Source organism: Neoarius graeffei, chromosome 5 (genome assembly GCF_027579695.1).
Source record: "Neoarius graeffei isolate fNeoGra1 chromosome 5, fNeoGra1.pri, whole genome shotgun sequence".
Classification (NCBI taxonomy): Eukaryota; Metazoa; Chordata; class Actinopteri; order Siluriformes; family Ariidae; genus Neoarius; species Neoarius graeffei.
The window spans coordinates 69,849,489-69,870,149 of NC_083573.1; the positions used below are offsets into that span (position 1 = coordinate 69,849,489).

A 20,661-nucleotide genomic window follows, 5' to 3' on the forward strand; every position below is an offset into this window, starting at 1 on the left:
TTAGGTCATTAATCTGTAACTGGAGCTATTCAGTAAATGCATTGCTGGGAGGGAGAGAGACAGAGAGAGAGAGAGAGAGAGAGGAGAGGGGTCTTGTTAATGCTGTTAAATGGATCTGTGGCAAGGTATTTCACTGTTTTTCAGAATGAATGCTTATAATCACCTCACTTTAATACCCCAAGGATGTATTTAACTTTTAGTATCTGTGCACTGTCATAGGTGTGGTGTTTCTTTGGTAGGAAGGAGTACAAGTCTTGCAGCAAGTCTTCAAGATAAGATATGGCTGTACCTTTCACAACTTTAAGAGGCAGCAGCTCAATTATAAGATAAGATCATGAGGTGTTTTTTTTCCCTTTAGATTGCATTGCCACTGTGGATCTTACCATTTATCTGAATTCTTTTAGAGCCATGGTTCTCAAAGTGGGGTCTGGGGATCCTCAGGGGACTGTGAAGCAGGGTTGAATTTGGTAAAGTGGTAGAAATCACAAGTCAGTATTATTAAAGTGATTGATTATGTTTATTACTAAGTTCTGATAGTTATTACTCTGTTCGACTGGACCCGATTTGAATAAATTTAATCTAAAACTCAATAACGCAAAAACAAGTAGGTCTATAATAATGTCAACTTGGATTTAATGTAGTCTTTTTGGTAGAATGTCCAGGAATATAAAAACACTCTATGGCTTCAATAAATAGACAAAATATTATTGGAAACATTTAAATAACGTAACATTTAAATAATTTAAATAACATTTTCAATAAACCTGTGCTGAGGGAGTCCATGGAACCTATTTTTTCAGTTGAAGGGGTCCCTGGCTATGAAAAGTTTGACATCCTCTGCTCTACACTATACTGTGATGATATGAAATTGTATTTTCACATGTTTAGATTAAAAAAAAAAATGCACATGAATATGTACTTTAAAATCATTTTTGTAGTTGCAAATGGTTTATCTAATGCTAAAAGAAAGTCTATATGTTTTGTCCATGGGAACAAACCCCAACACACCACTAGTAGTTCAGATAGTGCTTTATTAAGTACAATATCCTTATACACAGTGTCACTGGGGGTCAGCACGTCATTCATTACAGTGCAAATACAGAAATATGAGACTGGAGAGCGGGCTGGGGCAATGCAGTTCATATAGATGTAATATGTGCTTATAGAATCTTGCTGGAATTGTTAATGCCTCACAGCAAGATATGCCTTCAGTTGCAAACATGCACTGCGAACAGAAATTTAGCCTGCTGCATTTTCCTATTTTACAGCTTCATCCCATCCACATTCCTCTACCACGTTATTGCTTTGGCTATATTGTAAGGTAGATCAATTTTATTATGAAGTGATTTGCTGATTGTGTGTTGAATTATGATCTGAATATAGTTAATACACCTGGAGCATCAGTATTTTCTGAAAGCTGTCTCATATTTTCGGTGTGACAACATATTCCATGAATGTAGTGAGCAACATTCTGGTCCTTTTAAACGGTATTAATCTTGTCTTTACAAAAAGCTGTACATTAAGAAACGGTATAGAAACAATACATTGAAAAGTATGTGGCATCGGTCTCTGGTCTGTGTACCTACATACACTCAGTCTGTACGTTATGCGTTCCTTAAATGAACAGAAATACATCCAGTGTTTAGCTATGTTCACATAATGAGTGAGCAGACAGCTTTGCTGGCGGTGGGATGTGGATGGAGAGGATGAACAAGGCTGAGAGACGTTAACTGATGGACGGATCTCACATGTCTTCAGCACACAACACCAGCGCCAACTCCGTTCTGTAGAGTTTGCCTCCATCAGACAGAGCCATGATGGCCTTCTTATATACTGGGATTTTGCTGACTTCTAGAACCTGTCAGATATAAGATAGTCTCCATTGATAGGTAGTTTATATCTCACCAATATAACTATAATATTCTAATGCCCTCCCAATGTTGCAAAGCATTGAAATCAGCCAAAAACCTCCATCTACACATTGTAAAGCACAATAACTATCACCATCCATCTGTCAGATGCCAACCCTCCTCCACATGATCTATTAGTGAAACAGAATCACAGCTGAGCAGATATTATATGGATGAAGTGACACTGACATAGCAGCGGCATTTTAGTGGGAGTTGTGCTGGGATTAAACACCTCAGTGTCACTGCATGGTTGAAAACCATTCAACCAAAACATTCACCTTGATGAAACACTAGAGGACAATTAATGCTCACTGTGCATGCTGAAAATGAGCTATAGCCTTTAACTGTACACCTAAATGGTGCACCAACAAGGTACAAATCTCTTCTAAATTGATCATTAAGAATACAGCGCTTAAAATATATAACTGCCACTACCATGTCTGTGTTATTGTTGTGCTAAGAATGATTCATAAATCTAAATAAAATCTGGTCAGCAGGAGTCTCTTAACATTAATGGATGTGGTAAAGGGGGACTGGCAGATTCTATAACGACAGATGATCTATTATCAGTAATTGTATACCTATGTATATGGTAACTGTCCCTTAAAAAAAGGCCAATTAATGTTCATATAAGCAAAGTGTACATTATAAATTGAGAACTGAGAACATATATGTATACTACAACCCCAAATGAGGAAAAAGTTGGGATGGTATGTAAAATGCAAATTAAAAAAGAAAGAAAGAAAGAAAGAAAGAAAGAAAGAAGTGATTTCTAAATGTACTTTGACTTGTCTTTCATTGCAGACAGTATGAACCCAAGATATTTAAATTTTATCTGGTCAACTACATTTCATTTTTTAATATACATCCATACCTGTATTTCTGGTCTGCAACACATTCCAAAAAAAGGTGGAACGGGGCAATGCCGGGTTCGTAATTAGGTAAAAGGGCAAGTGCGCAAGCCTAAGCTGAACACATGATCACCGATCCCTCAGATAGCACTGCATCAAGAACCATCATTCATCTATAGCTGATATAACCACATGGACTCAGGATTACTTTTGCAAACCTTTGTCAAGCACTACAATACTGAGTTACATCTATAAATTCCAGTTAAAATTTACTGTGCAAAAAAAGGAAGCCTAATGTTAACTGTATTCAGAAGCGCCATCAACTTCTCTGGGCTCAGAAGTATCTGGAATGGACTAAGGCCCTGTCCACACGGCAACGGATTCAGGTGAATCCGATACAATTGTTTATCATTTCGGCCTGGCGTCCACACGGCACCGGCGTTTTGGGTGCCCCAAAATGCAATCTTTTGAGAACGGGTTCCAGAGTGGAAAGATCTGGCAACGTTGCCATTGCGAAGTCGTCTGAATGAGTAGAACGGATTTGTTTACGATGACGTCACAACCACATGACTGTCAGTGCTTCATGCCGGGTAGAAGTGTAACGAACTCGATGCGAGTTGTCAACAAATCCTATAACTTGGTTCATGAAACGCGCTTACAAAATATTTTCACTGTGAATATTTATTGTGTAATGGTGCAAAGTGAGAGAGAGAGAGAGAGAGAGAGAGAGAGAGAGAATAGCCCTTAGGGCAGAGTCAATCCTGCCAGCAAAAATAGGGAAAAAAAAAAAAGGAGCGATCTCACCTCTTCAGATGTTGGTTTAAGTCCTACAATACATTCCTCAAAAAGGGCGTAGAAGAACAAATTAATCCATCAACGTGTAGCATTCAATTTATTCCGGACCATTAAAGACGCCGCCTTCCGCGTAGAATCATACGTCATCCTCGCCGCCATATTGGATGGGTCAAAGCAGAGAATAAAGATGCCTCATTCATGTGCTGCTTTTAATTGTACCAACAGGTTTGCCGTCCAAACGAGATCACATGGGATTACCTTTCACAGGTGAGACTGGAAAAACACTTTTCATTGTATTTGGTCATTATAATGTAATTTTACGAACAGATTTTTCTGACTTTGTGGCTAATATGAAGTCTCGCGCATAATAATTTATGCGCATGCGTCCTTACTTCTTCTATTGTTCTGGTGTCTCCGAAGGGACCGTCTTACAGCGCCCCTAGAGGTGTGGCATGTGTATTGCATCGTTTTCAGCAAGCGTTACGTTGCCATATGGACCTGATATTTTACTGATCGTTGCCCATGTGGACGCAATATTTTTTTAAATAACATCTCGTTGCCGTTGTCGTGTGGATGTAGCCTAACACACAGTGGAAACGTGTATTGTGGCCAGACCAATCAGTATCTTAGGTCTTTTTTGGGAAGAAATTAATGCCATGGGCTCCAGTCCAAAGATGAAAAGAACCATCCAGACTGTTACCAGCAACAAATCTAAAAGCCAGGGTCGGTCATGGTATGGGGCTGTGTCAGTGCCCTTTGCAAAGGTAACTTACACTTCCGTGATGGCAGCATTAATGTTCATTGAGATTTTGGAGCAACATATGCTGCCTTCAAGACGACATCTTTTCCAGGGATATTTCAATAAGACACTGCAAAACCACATTCTGCACACATTACAAAAGCATGGCTGCGGAAGAAGAGGGTGTCTGTCCCCTCTGTCCTACATAGAGAATGTGTGGGGAATTTTGAAATGGAAAATATTACAATGACGACCCTGTGCTGTTGCACACCTTAAGACTTGTTTGCAGGAAGACATACTGTCTCAACTTATTCTGATTTGGGGTTGTATATACCAAGTATATTTTGTAATCTTCAGTTTGATGTTTGTTATAAAACGTTTTAAAAAAATCAAGACTATACATATACACTTACTGAACACATTATTAGGAACACTAATACTAGGTAGTCCCTTTTTTACACTATAGATGTATATTCTTGCAAAAATATGGGGGGAGAGGACCATCATGGGAAATTATTTCACTGCCATTCACATGGGCATTGTCTACGTGACAAATAAAACTTGAAAACTTTGCTCTCCAAACAGCCTCAATTATTTGTTGCATTGCTTCCACAAGATGTTGGAAATATTCCTTTGAGATTCTGGTCCATGGTCACATCACACAATTCCTGCAGATTTTTCAGGTGTGAATCTCCCATTCTACTACATCCCAAAGGTGTTCTACTGGATTCAGAACTGATGACTGGGAAGGCTGCTGAAGAACATTGAATTCGTTTTCATGTTCATGAATCCAGTTTGAGATGACTTTTGCTTTGTGACATGGTGTATTATCATGCTGGAAGTAGATTTTAGAAGATAGATAAATTGTGGCCATGAAGGGATGCACACAGTCAGTAAATACTCAAAAAGGCTGTGACATTCAAGCGATGATTGGTATTAATGGCCCCAAGATGTGCCAAGAAAACATTCCCCACACCATTACACCAGCCTGGACTGTTGACACACGGCAGGTTGGGTTCATGGATTCATGCTGTTGGTGCCAAATTCTGACATGTGTGCCTCGGCAGAAATCAGATTCATGAACTGTCTAGTTTGGTGAGCTAGTGTGTACTGCAGCCTCAGCTTTCTGTTCTTGGCTGACAAAAGCAGAACCTGACATGATTTTCTGCTGTTGTAACTCATCTGCCTCAAGGCTCAATGTGTTGTGTATTCTGAGATGTTTTTCTGATCACCAAAACCGTACACAATTGAGTGGTTATCTGAGTTAATATAGCCTTTCTGTCAGGTCAAACCAGTCTAGCCATTCTCTGTTAACCTCATCAACAAGAGGTTTCCTTCTGCTCACTGGACAGTTTTTCTTTATTGCACCATCCTGAGTAAACTCTGTTCTGAGACTGTTGTGCATGAAAATCCCGGGAGATCAACAGTTATAGAAACACTCAAACAAGCCCATCTGGCACCAACAATCATGCCATGTTCAAAATCACTGAGAGATATTTCTGCCAATCTTGATGGTTGATGTGAACCTAGCCAAAAGCTGCTTGCTCATATCTGCAGGATTTTATGCACTGCACTGCTGAGATACGATTGGCTGATTAGATAAGTGCATGAATGTACAGGTGTTCCTAATAAAGTGCTCAGTCAGTGTATATAAAAAGTCTTATCAAAAGGTTCATATATTATAAAAAATTTTTACATATGCATGTTGGTAGATGGTATGGACAAAAGAAAGCCATGTTTAAGTACTGCTGTAGTCACACATCTGTATGCAGGGCACACACAAAGCAGAAGATTGGATTTTGACTGATGTTAGCATGCTTTCATGAGTCTGCATCAGGAAAATGTGTTGGTACAAGCCCATCCTAGCACTGGCAAAAAAATGAGTTTCAATGCAATCTGCTAAAACAAAATCTTTCAGACAGCTTGTGGAATAGATTCTCACCTTTTTGTTTTTCTCACATAGGTCTTTGAGCAGGGCATCCAGCTCGTTCTCATCCATATATCCATTCTTATCCTGGAGGAGACAAAGGAAAATGGGAATGCACGAAAACACACATTTCTCAAATGCACAGTAAAATCAGTGTCACACAATTTTACCGCCATGCCATTTTAATCTCTATTCAGACGCTGGAAATGCTTCATGTGGTGCTCTCCAAGATAAAAGGATGAGAAAAAGCAGGCATTGATGATTGGTTTTGCACAGTCAGTCCAATGCCACACTAGCACTTAGGCTGCTCATTTTAGGCTATAAAAAGACAAATGAGTTTAAAAAGTGAATTCTTCAGTCTAAAAAAAAAAAATGCTATTGTCCACCATTCTAAAAAAACCCAAAAAACAAAACAAAAAAAAAAAAACAGCACAGTAATTTGGTGTTGATAATGTTAATGACGTGAAACTGCTTGCGGTAAGCATCACAGAGGGGGTATCATTCATCACACTGTCACTATCAACTTGAATGCAGTCTCATGACCCTTTGCCACTTCCATCAGAATGACAGGTAGAGCTTAATGGGGGCAAAATTAATCAGAAAACAATATATGGCCAAACCAGATGTGTGCCGAATGTGGCAACAGCATGGCAGCCTGCTGAGACACCTCGTAGTTCTGCTAATGAGTATGTGCTGTCTTCTTTTATGCCAAATCTCCTCTCTGGGTATTCAGATATTCCAGCAACCTACATTGTATGTGTGTGAGGAGGGAGGAGGTGAGTGTGCAATCTGAACCTGCCAGTCAATAAGGATCAGAGGTGCTGTCATCAGCAGCACAGAATTTGCCCTATTCAGGGACACACTAATACATTGTGGTGAAGCCAGAGCCAAGAACTCCAATAGTGCTGGAGGTGATATCCAGACAGGACACACTCTATGCATACTAATAACTGCTACCTTAAGGACCCAAGAATAGACTCACATCTTGAGAATGCCTCACTGACCTGTGTACTTATGTTTATGCTTAAAAACATATGCTGCTAAATAGGCAGGTTTTCATGGAAACTGTATGCCATTATTATATATAATCATGCTCATGGTCACACACCAAGATGAATATTGTGCAAGTAGGTACCTTATCATATAACTCAAAAATCTTGTTGAAGTCTTTTCTGGCCATTTTCACTCCCTGTAGGAAGAATTAGTGGAAGATTAGTGCTGTTAAATCTAATCAGAGTAACTGCAATATATCTAAACATATTAAACCTTCATAACTTCTAACCTGAAATTTCAGCAGAAAGTTCTCTTGGTCTGGCAGTAGCCTGTTATAAAGTTGATGTTGTTAGACATGTTGAAATAGAATTTGATCTGATAAACAGCCAAAAATTGTTGTTTTTTTAAAGGATAAGACAAACCTTGCCATTTCTGCCAGACACAATTTCCCATCATGATTCAAATCGAAAATTTTTAGCTGCAAGACAAAAGGACATTTCGATAGCATATTAAGGAAACTTTATCAGTGAAATAATTCACTTTATCATTGAAATAAACCACTGATGTGACTATTTGTGGTTCTTCTACCGTGGTTGATGTGTATTCCTCTAACTTCTTCTCATCGAAAGGTTTCTTTGCTCTCTGAAGCAGGTCTCTTAAAAAATTCTGAAATGGTATCGACAACGAATTCTCATTAGGACTCACTGAACAAAATCAGCATTAGCTCAACCACATTATTCTCTAAGGTGGGGTTTACATTAGACCGTATCAGCGGATCATCAGATTAATGTTTTTAAAAACGATTAGCGTGCACACAGCAACGCCAATACACGGATACGCTAATCACATGACTAATTCGGCATGCAAGTTGAAATGTGTCAGTGCGGCTCATCGCTTCCTCCTCAGCGGCTGCGCTCCAAATCACTCCGCCCTGAACAGCGAGTGCCCTCTGGAGGGTGCGCACTCCAGCCCTGCGCAGCTCACAGAGCGCACGAGTGTAGTGCACGAGCAGTGATTTGGGACTGAGCCGCTGTGCGCAAGTCACTTACCACTTGCAAGTGGAAGGATGGCAAGCCTAAAGACCATTATATCTACACAATGGGCAGTACTTGCATCAGTATTTGCAGTATTTTCATACTTTTATACTCTTTAATGAAAGGTGATACAAGGCGGAAGTCCGCGCCGTTTTTCAGCAGTCGCGTCACATGACCAACGCCAGCGAATCAGGAAGGTGGATGTCACAGTGACGTTGTCCAATGATGACGCCAGCTAGAGCTCAGCACAGCGTATCCGCATATCCGCGTATTCTCAATGTTTACACAGCACCGGACCAGACACGATCTGGATTGAATACGTGGACCCTGGCGGATTCCTGTTTCCCGGCGTTTTAATGTAAACGGACAGTGCATCCGTGAAGAAAACGAGACAGATACGGTCTAATGTAAACTTGGCCTAATAGTGAAGTGCTGATTGAACAGCCATTCAGCAGCATTAGTTTTGTGTTACTCTCACACTAATGGCCCTTTTCCACTACCCTTTTTCAGCTCACTTCAGCTCGCTTCAGCCCGACACGGCTCGCGTTTCGACTACCTCAGAACAGCATGACTTAGCTCGCTTCAGCCCTGCTCAGCCCCCAAAACTCGCACGGTTATGGAGTAGGGCTGAAGCGAGCCAAACCGAGCCGAATGGGGCTAGGGGCGTGAGGAGACACTCCCCTGTGCACTGATTGGTGAGGAGGAGTGTCCTCACATGCCCACACACGCCCTGCGAGCACGCTGGGATCTGTAAACACCGTAAACCTGGAAGAAGAAGAATTACGAATTACGAGAATTTCTGAAGCCTTATGCGCCTCGCCTCATCTATACGCTCTTGCCAGTATCTGTTGGCGTTGTCAGTGACAACAAGCCACAGCACCAAGACCAGCAACACTAACGACTCCATGTCCTCCATGTTTATTGTTTACTATCCGGGTCGTGAGACTACCGCTTAAAAGGCCACTGATGTCACTGTTTGCGCCGCCTAACGACATCACGTGACGTCCACCCACTTTCACTAACTCCACCCAATGTGTCCACCCACTTCCAGCCAGCACGGTTCAGCGCGGTTGTAGTCGAAATGCAACTCCAACAGCCCCACTCAGCTCGACTCAGCCCAACTCAGCACGGCACGGCTCAGCCCAACTCAGCCATGTTGGTAGTGGAAAAGCGGCTTAAGTGTGACTATCACACTATCTCCAAATATAGGTTTCCTACTGACCTTTTCTTCTGGAGAAATGAACCTTTAAAGACATAAATTACTAAGTCATAAACTGGAACTACAGTTGTGGCCAAAAGTTTACATACAGTGACATGACTGTCATCTTGGATATGAATGTCATGGCAATATTTGGGCTTTCAGTAATTTCTCTGAACTGTTCTTTTTCTGTGGCTGAATGATTGTACAGCATACATCTTTAATTCCAAAAAAAAACCTAGAATTTGGTGCACAAGTTTTAATTTTCTTTGGGTTTTCTGAAATCAACACAGGGTCAAAATTATACATACATGGTCAAAAATTTACATACGCTCACTGTTTTGCTGCCAGTGGAACTGGTTCATTGCACAAAGTGGATGGAATAATGAAGGAGGACTACCTCAGAATTCTTCAGCATAAACCATCAGATACTTGAACATGACTTGGGAGTTACAGCAGGACAATGAACTCAAACATGCATCAGAGCTGGTTGTGGAGGATAAAGCAGGCTAACATTAAGCTTAAAACAAGTCCTGACTTCAACCCTATTGAAAATATATGGACCGTGCTTATAAGTCGAGTCCGTGCCAAGAAAAAAAAATTAATTGAACTCTACCAGTTCTACCATGAAGAGTCATGAAATATCCAACCAGAATTCTGCCAGAAGCATGTTCATGATAAACAAAAATGTTTGGTTAAGGTGAATCTTGAGAAGAGACATTTTACCCAAATATTAGGTGTGCTGTATGTATATTTTTGACCCTATATGTATAAATTTGACCCTGTGTTGATTTCAGAAAACCCAAAGAAAATTAAAACTTGTGCACCAAATTCTAGTGGGTTTTTTTTCCCCAAAATTAAAGATGTATGCTGTGCATTCTGCCACAGAAAAAGAACAGTTCAAAGAAATCACTGAAAGCCCAAATATTGTCATTATAGTCATATCCAAGATGACATTCATATCACTGTATGTAAACTTCTGACCACAGTTGTACATCTAACTCTGAATTAGTAATTCAGTTCTTGCTCTTTTGCTCTGTAATCCATTGGGTTATATTTATGGGTCAGTGGAAGTGTTAAAGGCTCTCACAAGCTTTTCACGCACTTCTCTATTAATCGTGTTTAGACAGCCAACGACACAAAGTATTATTGTCCATGGAAAAGGCCAGCACTTGACAGAGTGGAAATGGTTCACTTGACTATAACTGACCAAGTTATAAATCAAATTCTTACATCTAAAACTGCATGTCATATATAATCGGAAAAGGTCAGCAGTGTTTCCGAGTGACACATCAATACAGGGTCTGTGGAGAGAAAGTAGGCGAGTAGTTTTTGAAATATTGGCCTGAAGGGTTGTATTTCAGTTACACTTGCAGCTGGAATACAAAGCTAATAAAATATCTTTTCATATTGCAGTATGAAAAGCCCTAAGGTGCCCTCTTTGGCATAGGTGGATGATTATTAAGCTTGCATCTCTCAGATCAGGACACCATTTCTTCTTACCTTAAGCTCATCAGCTTCAATATAGCCACTGTGATCAGCATCATAACTCCTCCAGGCCTGTTAGAGAGAGACAAGTTATGGGTTAGTGTAAATGTCTCCACTGATTGAACTGAAAAGCAAAATAATGTAGAAGAAAACTACTTCTAGAGTTTTTCTGTATTGTTTTGGTTTACGTTCTATCATAATGTGGCAATGCATAGCTATTAATAATGCTATGTGGAACTATTAGGCAAGCTACATCTATTTGCATTTTCCTGTCTGGCCTTAAAACCTATCTTGCATTTGAAAAGGTAGATAGTATTTGTTGTTTTGTTTCTTTAGTATGCTGTACCTTATTTGATCTGCCGTGTTAAGAGTCATTATCCCAAAGTGGTTTTGCTTATATTATTTTAATTTATTATTTTTTAATTCTGTGTACAAGACTTTGGAAAAGTTATTTTAAATGTGTTTTATAAATAAAGCATATTATGAGATTTTCATAAGAGATGCACACTGAACATTAAATATTGCTAGTTTTTTTTAAGTCCAAGAGTACCTCCATAAATTCTGTACAGGACCTCAGTTGCTGACGGAAAAATAACAAGAAATTTTCCTCTGTGGGTAGTATTTGTACCAACTGCAACAAAAAATAAAAATTATATATTAGTTCACAAACATCAGAAGAAAATGCACTGAAAATGATTGTTTCAATTCTGTGATTAAAAATCATTGTGATATAGAAAGTGAATAAAATGTAGCCTATCACAGGACGTCATCTCAGACTCTCTTTCAAGATCTACAATTCCATTCAGAACACCTGAAAGAAATTGTAGCTCTTGAGAGAGTCACTGTCCACTGCAGGAGCTTTTACTCCAAAAGCTTTTATAGCTCTCTCTGGCCTTTGACTGAAATTGGCAATTCAACCAGACAATGTCTAGACTGGGAATTATAATTTATTGGTCAAGTGCAGGCTTGTGCACTCCAGCTGTCCCCTTTCATGTGTATTCATGTGTCGAAAAGGTTTGGAGAAATAAACTCTCATACAATTTAATTACGGAAAACCTGAAAAAGTGGTCTCAGTCTCCATGTTATCTGATTTAGGTGTTCAAATTTCCTCAGCCTGGGCTAACCACTAGGCACAAGCCATTTGTTATGAGTCAAAGCTTTACTGGGTTAAAAAGATATGCAATTTACGACATATGAGAAAAACCAATGGAACGAAGTAAGTCTGATTTTATATCACAATTAAGACCTATTATATTTTACCTCAATAATATCTATTTTACCATCAGCATTTTTCTCATATTCTTCCACAAAAGCCCTCATTTGGTCTGTTAGTTCCTGTAAAATACACATAATAGGAAAGAAAGACATTAGTCACGTGGCGGCACGGTGGTGTAGTGGTTAGCACTGTTGCATCACAGCAAGAAGGTCCTGGGTTCGAGCCCAGCGGCCGGCGAGGGCCTTTCTGTGTGGAGTTTGCATGTTCTCCCCGTGTCTGCGTGGGTTTCCTCCGGGTGCTCTGGTTTCCCCACAGTCCAAAGACATGCAGGTTAGGTTAATTGGTGGCCCTAAATTGACCGTAGGTGTGAATGGGAGTGTGAATAGTTGTTTGTCTCTGTGTCAGGCCTGCGATAACCTGGCGACTATGGGCGAGAGTCCCACAGTCAGCTGGAATAGGCTCCAGCTTGCCTGCGACCCTGTAGAACAGGATAAGTGGCTACAGATAACGGATGGACATTAGTCACTATAATAAAGCATTATAAAACAAACTTTTGAGAACGTGGCAACCTTTATACCATTCTATTATAATGAGTTCTGGATCTTGTTATTCAGTTTAAATGAGGTATACAGTACCTCACCCCTCATAGAACAGTGATGTATGAGTTTACATACTGCTGCACATACGGAGATGTCAAACACTAACTATAGAGGATGTGCAGTCACGTGACCCATCCGTGTTCACTCCGCCATATTGGATGGCTTCAGGATTGTTTACCTTGCGCGAGCGTAATGGATCCAGGGAGTAATCCCCAAGAAAATTCGGAAGTTGTTAAGACCAACAACAATAACAAGACCGCGAAAGGTCGCCATTTTTAAGCAACGAGAAGCAGCAGCTGTACAAACGCAAAGTCATCCATTATTATTGTTGTTGTTGCTGCTGCTTCTTCTGTGTTGTTTTTTGCTTCTATATTCGCGCCAAGGTTTATACAAACGTAACGACGTAACTGACGTATACAACGACGTAACTGACGTATACAGCGACGTAACTGACGTGGCTTCCCTTAGCACCGCGAGCTATGGAAAAGCAAACTGGTTCTCAGCTGGCTCGCAAGTTGAACGAGTTGTGAACCAGCACCAGCACTGGCCCCGAACCAGCCCTGGAACTAATTTGGTGGAAAAGGGGTAACAGAAAGGCCGCAGTTGGCTGTAAGGTTTGAACCTAGAACCTTCCTGCTGTGAGGTGACAGTACTAACTGCTGCACCACCCTTAACCTGTTCCACAAAATTAAACTGAACTATAAACAGAGAAAATGTACGATGTTTAATATAACTTATTACTTTTATTCCTTTTATAAACACAGTAATAAGTGTTTAGTATAACAATTATTACTGTTATAAAAGGAATAAGACACTTAGAGCTGTGCTGACAAAGCACATGAGATGCAGATGAGATGAAATAAGATCTTTCCCCCCCAAACTCATTTTAAAGTGCTTGTCTTATCATAAACTAGAACACTCCAGTGATTGCACAGGAAATTTATCTTTAATCTTCAGCTGAAGGTCAGTGAATGCAGAGAGTACATCACAAGATATTTGTAAGACATAGAGGAATGTCAGTGTCACAGCATCCCAAAATTAAGTTGGAGAAACTGCACAGCTTTTATTTATTAGCAGATGTTTATATGTGAACCATCATTGTTTGCATGAATCAAAGCACTACTAGATTTTTAGGACATGTCATCTTCCACATACATGATATTAGCAAATTCAGTTTGAATGTACTATATAAATCTGATTAAACAGGAATACAATATTCAGAAGATCCAGTGTTATCTTTTTTCATCTTCACCCACCTTCTATTACTGTACAACTGAATTACCAAGTGAACTGTGCAAATAATGATTGTCACTGTCTTGTGGTATTGTAAATTAACAGCTGATCACAAGTTAAACAGTCACGTAATGTGTTCTGTTATTTCCAAGAAATAAAAAAATATGAAAGCAGTAAGCCTTCAAAATTCAAATGGAAACATGTAAAATGGCAAACAGGAGTTCCTGCTCCTGTATGTAGTTCTTGGGTTTACATGAATATTTAAATACAGTAATGGCATTTGCATTTGCTACTTGGCATATTAGTATTAATACAACATATTTCAATTACAGAGTGAATTAGGTGCTTTACATATGGTTAAATAATCATTAAAACTGGGAAATGAATATGCATTTCCCACTGCTCCACCTATTTTTTTCATGCAAACTTTGTTATAGATTTCTATTTTATGGCTTCTACATTATCAAGCCAGTACAAAAACATTTTAGAGTTCTAAACGTTTGTTTTCCAGCACAAAATTAAATATTACAGGGAAAAAAACAAAAAACCCAACAACAAAACACTTGCATCTGAGCAGCATATTACATAAGAGACCACTTTTCAGATTAAAAAAGAAAACATAATGAAGGCTACCGGGTTTTGCTGCAAAATTAAGAAGTGAGTGTGACAAAGTGTCCAGAAGAACTGTGGCTAGTTCTGCAAGATGCTCAGTAAAACCTACAGCTCATTTCCTTATAAAACTGCATTGACTGTACCAGATTTATGGATCTGGTACATTATCTGTAGCCGCTTATCCTGTCCCACAGGGTCGCAGGCAAGCTGGAGCCTATCCCATCTGACTATGGGCGAGAGGCGGGGTACACCCTGGACAAGTTGCCAGGTCATCGCAGGGTTGACACAGAGACAAACAACCATTCACACTCACACCTACGGTCAATTTAGAGTCACCAGTTAACCTAACCTGCATGTCTTTGGACTGTGGGGGAAACCGGAGCACCTGGAGGAAACCCACACAGACACGGGGAGAACATGCAAACTCCACATAGAAGGCCCTCGCCGGCCACGGGGCTTGAACCCAGGACCTTCTTGCTGTGAGGCGACAGTGCTAACCACTACACCACCGTGCCGCCCCATATATAAGCTAACAAGCTTTGAATTAACAATGTCAAAATCATTAAAATGCTATTTATCTCACTCTTAAGTGCAGTAAAATTAAACATGGCAACATGTAAAAGATGGAAACAACAGCTCTCCTATTTGCCATTATATAGTTTCCACTACTGCTCTGATTCTGTTGCACAATTTAGTTGAAAATTCACTGCATATTTATTGTGACAACCTTCCACCTGTCACTCATCCCATCCGCACAGTGCCACAGCACACAAAAGGGAAAAGGAAATACACATAATAATACATATTGCCACCAGCATAAAAAAATGGAAAAAAGAAAGACAAAGAAAATCTATTATTGTCATGGTCACAGAAAGCAAGAGAAAAGGAAACTTAAAATGGTCAGCTTTTGTTTTCCTAAAACGTAGAAGAAATCAAGGAGACACTATGGACTGTTCCAGTTACTATTTGCTCAGTAGTTCTGCACTTCATCATATGCCTTGCCTCAAACAAGTTAATGTTAGCAAAATTACTGTTACTATCAGTAATCCAGTTGTGCTCCTCAGCTTTCTAGCTAACTAGGTAACATTCACAAATCATAGCTGTCTTAAATAAAAATTAAACTGGGAGTAAATTTTTAAGCATACATCATATGCCATCTCATATATGTCATCATATAATAAAAATGTAATCATATACTGTAATACTTTACACAAAAATGAAGTTTGACAACACAACAAGGATCAGCAGCCACTCAGGAGAGAGCCAAAGATTCAATAAATGAGAGAACTGCATTCTATTGTAAGAGGGGAAAATGATTCAGAGATAATGCTGAACAGGTAAGGAACTGATTGTTTTCTAATTTTCCTAATTTAGTGTGAAGCTGATCAGTGATAGTCCACCAACTCTTGCCTAACATTTTTGACAGGCTGAAGAACAAAATACACAGATCAGATCATAAAATACACAGAAAACACAAACGAGGTAATGGAATATACAAACTGAAAGCAACTGATATTCTGACATTATAGTTTTGTTGTCTACGTTGTATTTTAACTAGCTAGCTGTGGTGGCTTTCCCACAGGAGCAGATGTCAGGCATTCAGTAAAGGTTAATCTTCACAACGTCCTCATTCTCCACTCCATACATTTTAAATTCCCTTAAAATACTGAAAAATTTATGTCACCTCTTCTGAGTGGTTTTGGTTTTTTTATTTCAAATGTTATTTGACATATATTAGCTGATCATCCTTTGCGAATTTGCAAAGCCATGGGCAGTGAGCTCACCTTCTCTCAGCTTCCATAGAGTTATTATCGCACCCAGTTTTCAGAAATGGGAACTGCAATAAGGACAAAACTGGAGAGTTAATGGCAGGGTTGCCAGATTGGGATAGTTTAGAAATACTCCATGTCTGCCAAGATCTCGTGTAGCAAATCAGTGGAAATAAATCTAATAAAATTCCACAAAAGGGCAAAATGTAAGTACAGACAGTCAGTGTTTCTCAGTAGCTATGTTTACATGGACCTGAACAATCCATTAATAATCAGATGCAAGCTTGATGAAATTTCTTTATGTAAACAGTTTGATTAGAATGAAATACCCCATTCAAACTGAGAATTTAATTGGATTGTAGACCTTTAATAATCCATTTGATAGGAAAATATTAGCCATATAACTGCTCGAGTGGATTAATTTCTGCACCTGTAACCTTCTGTGCATGCTCAGTGCACCTTCACATAGCGAGCTGCTTTGTTTATAGACCCGCAGTAAGAGCATGTACAGCATCACAAGCTGCTCCCGCAAGTATTGGATGATTGTGGCAAGATCTCCGTCGTCTGTTCTTGCGAGACAAATGTTTACGTTGACTTATGTTCAATTAAAAAACTAAAATAGAATTACTTTTGAAAAAAAATTGTGCCATGATAAATGTTCTAGTAATTCAGAATAGGCAGTAAAGGTATGGCTCTGTACGGGACGGCATTTCAAAACAAATTATCCTGTGCTCGCGTTCTGTTCAGCATTTCTACGAGGAGAAGGTTTCTTTCCAACTGCTGCTTAAATAAAAATCGATAAAAGGAACATGATAAGATCGGCTAAAATACTTGCCACGCCCATCTTTATGGAGCATTGTAAGACATCTATACAGGATTGTGTACATGTCAGAAATTCTATTCTGACTGTATGCTTGAGGCATATAAACACACACATCTATCTGACTGCTTTCATGTAACAAGGTTGGAATGATAGGAAAGAATTAATTCCAAATGTACCGTAAAAATGTGTGCATGTCAACATAGTGTCAAGGAAGGGTCTTTAATGGCTGGATCATCACCGAATCCCACCAAAAGACTATTCTGATGTCTAGGATCCTTTGAATTCTACCAAGGACCAAGTCCTTAGTTCAGAGAATTTTCAAGGACACCTGTGTGTATCCTCTGTGTTCTTAAAGCACCCACAATCCTACGTGCACATACAAGGTAAGACACACACCTGTACACTTTCTAGACTGTCCCATTATGTGTGCCAAGAAATAGTCTTGCCTAGCCTCTGAAGGACCCAACTTGGAAGGACACATCCTACCAAGGAATCATCTTTGACTTTGCAAAACACTCAGTGTATCTATGATCTACAGAATCAATTCTACTGTAAGATATATTGCACTGATTGGAAGAGGAAAAGGAAGAGTATGGATTATGAATTATGGATAATGGTCTTTCCTCAGAAATTTGTGTGAAATTGCCTCTTGTGAAAAAGAAGAAAAATATCTCCCTTTTCCAGTTTCCAAATTTCAGGTTATTTGTGTGGTTTTTGAGATATAGTTGGGCTGGAAATTTAACTGAAACATGGTTAATGGGATTACCTTCAAATGCAAATGAACAAAGGTATGTCTAAACTCACTCAAAGTGAGCTGCTTGACTGTATATTAGATGACTGTATATTGTTGAACCTCAACTGCCAGGGGTTATTTTAAAAACTCACTAGATCATAGCCTATAGCATTAGTCATGTGTGATAGACTTTCAACTTTAATTTTATTTGAGCCTATGCTGTAAAGAACGTCCCCAATTCTGCCCCAAAATCTATGCTTTCGAGTCACAGCTGCTAGCTAGAGTGAGTGAGTTAGTGGGTTACATCTATTGGATGCAACACAACCCATGTCACAAATGTTCTTCTGCAAGTTACTTGTAATAGGATAAAATTTCCTAAATCTTACTTTTAGTAACTTTCAGGTGCTGGACATGGGTATGGAAAAAAACACTCACCCTTTTGTTGTGGTTTATAGTCTAATAGCAATAGAAGTATCAGGGTCAAATGTTGGTCTTATGACTGATCATATCCAGATTTGGAGTAAACAGAACCATCCTTTCGAGAAGACTGTCTATACACCTCTACCTGTTGTTTCTTGTCGACTGACCCTATGCCTCTACCCATTTATCTGTGCATTTATTCTATTATTCCACCCATGGCCGGAACCCATGTCCAGAAGACCTAAGATCCACCTCAAACATAGCCATTTTAAGTCAATATTAATAACCTTTCTGTTTGTGTGCCTATAAATGCCTTTATCCTGTATTTTAGTGTCTATTTTACTCTGCACTGCTCCCTTTTTGTTTCTTTTTCCCCCAACCTTGTCTCAATGTCATCTTACTATGTTATATACCTAATCATATATCTTCTTTTTATCCTCTTACCTTCTTATCCGCTTATCTTCTTCTATTTTCTTTTAAGTTATGAAAAGCAGTTTGAATTGCCTTTGTGTGAGAAATGTGCTACAGAAATAAACTTGCCTTGCCTTCTAGCAGACTTGTCCCCACCCTTAAACCCCACTCAGAGATAAACTAGGTGTCTGTACATAATAAAACCTGGGTGTGAGAAATAAAATTAAACCAGTTAATTATTCCATTGACAACACAGCATCAAAATAAAATCTTCCTGAATAGCAATACTGACCTTGCAAGATATAACAGGAGCAAGAAAATTAGCCATGCTCAACAAACATCACTGTAAATGACAATTACAATAGGCATGTGTGTGGATATGTGAAATCTAACCAACCAACTAACGAACAAACAAGATCTTTCTGACTGAAACACATGTTCCAGGCTGTTCTGCTTTCAAAATATAGAATGTGGTGCAAAGTCAAGCCTGGCTGTCCGTAGGTAAATGTGCACAAATGAAACACATGGGCTTCTTTTTAAAAAAGAAAAAAAAAGTTATTAAAATCACAGTGATGCAAGTAATTAATGTTTAAATTGATTATATTCACAACCTCACCTTGAAATGCAAGATTATAAAATGGTTACATTTACAATAAATGGTTAAAATAAGAACAGCTAAACAAGACTCTCATGGTCATTTAAACTATTTATATCCTAACCTACTGTTTCATACGAGTTGCAGCAGGTAGATCATGCTTTATGAGTAATACAGAAGACTTACCAGGCCGGCTTGTTTCCGAGCTTGCTGAAGTTCCTTAATAAAGTTCTGTAACTCTTTTCCCTCGATATACCCATTACCTGGGAGAAGTCACATGGCAGTGATATCAGTGACAATTCAGAAGGAGTGTGAGTTTAAGTATGTAATGCATTAAAAAGATCTCATCAGCCTATATTTTAACAGAATTCACCAGATCATTTTCTGTACAAATGAATGCACATTAAATATGAACCCGAGGCTATCAGATTGTTTTTGATACCACAATGTTGCACGAAACAAACAAACAAACAAACAAACAAACAAACAAACAAAGTTGCAAAAAAAAAACCAAAACCCAGCATGATATAATCCAGAGAACAGGTTTAACTTCATACAGTCTTCGTTCCATAAAATGGAGACAACATTACCGTCACTGTCATAATGATGAAAGATATCCAGGAACTGAGAGGCAGAAATCTCCACTCCCTGCAGGTAAGAGTCGGCCATGCTTCCGGCGCTGCTGATGCTGTAGCGATGCTCTGAACACTGAGACAGCGCCGCTCTCATCCACGCGCTCTCTCTATATAAACCACACTAACAGCCCTATGCTGGGACAACTGGGACAAAATTTCACCCTCCCCTTCCTCACACCCTCCACCTACAGCTAAATCAACACGTGACAAGCAGTGGTCTTCCATAGGTCAGTCCACAATGTGTGACTTCCAGCTGCTCATATCAAATTAATGAAACACTTTGTGCTGACGTTTTTGGAGAAAGCAAAGGCATATTTATAGGCCACCTTTCATCCATCCATCCATCCATTTACCTGTAGCTGCTTATCCTGTCCTACAGGGTCGCAGGCAAGCTGGAGCCTATTCCAGCTGACTATGGGCGAGAGGTGGAGTACATCCTGGACAAGTCACCGGGTTATCACAGGGCTAACACATAAACAACCATTCACACTCCCATTCACACATACGGTCAATTAAGAACCACTAATTAGCCTAACCTGCATGCCTTTGGACTGTGGGGGAAACCGGAGCACCCGGAGGAAACCCACGCGGACACGGGGAGAACATGCAAACTCCACACAGAAAGGCCCTCGCCAGCCGCTGGGCTCAAGCCCAGGACCTTCTTGCTGTGAGGCGGCAGT

General features: G+C 39.5%; 1 protein-coding gene across 1 annotated transcript; it reads right to left on the reverse strand.

Annotated features, from left to right (window-relative positions):
- Positions 1–1,032: 1,032 nt before the first annotated feature.
- On the reverse strand, positions 1,033–20,075 carry calb1 (calbindin 1). Its single transcript, XM_060920839.1, has 11 exons — positions 19,937–20,075; positions 19,533–19,609; positions 12,196–12,270; positions 11,486–11,566; positions 10,951–11,007; positions 7,804–7,881; positions 7,638–7,693; positions 7,505–7,544; positions 7,358–7,411; positions 6,238–6,309; positions 1,033–1,858 (listed from the first exon to the last, which is right to left on the reverse strand). Exons 1-11 carry the CDS (start codon positions 20,073–20,075, stop codon positions 1,745–1,747), a joined length of 843 nt encoding a protein of 280 aa, XP_060776822.1. The 3' UTR covers positions 1,033–1,744.
- Between the last annotated feature and the right edge of the window lie 586 nt (positions 20,076–20,661).

What these genes read in the sequence shown, in the direction of transcription:
- calb1 (XM_060920839.1), bottom strand. Translation starts at nt 20,075, where the DNA reads ATGAGAGCGGCGCTGTCTCAGTGTTCAGAGCATCGCTACAGCATCAGC. An exon ending in TCATCATTATGACAGTGACG is followed by an intron (nt 19,610 to 19,936) that starts GTAATGTTGTCT and finishes GACTTCTCCCAG; the next exon opens with GTAATGGGTATATCGAGGGA. An exon ending in TATGTGAGAAAAACAAAAAG is followed by an intron (nt 1,859 to 6,237) that starts GTGAGAATCTAT and finishes TATATCTGACAG; the next exon opens with GTTCTAGAAGTCAGCAAAAT.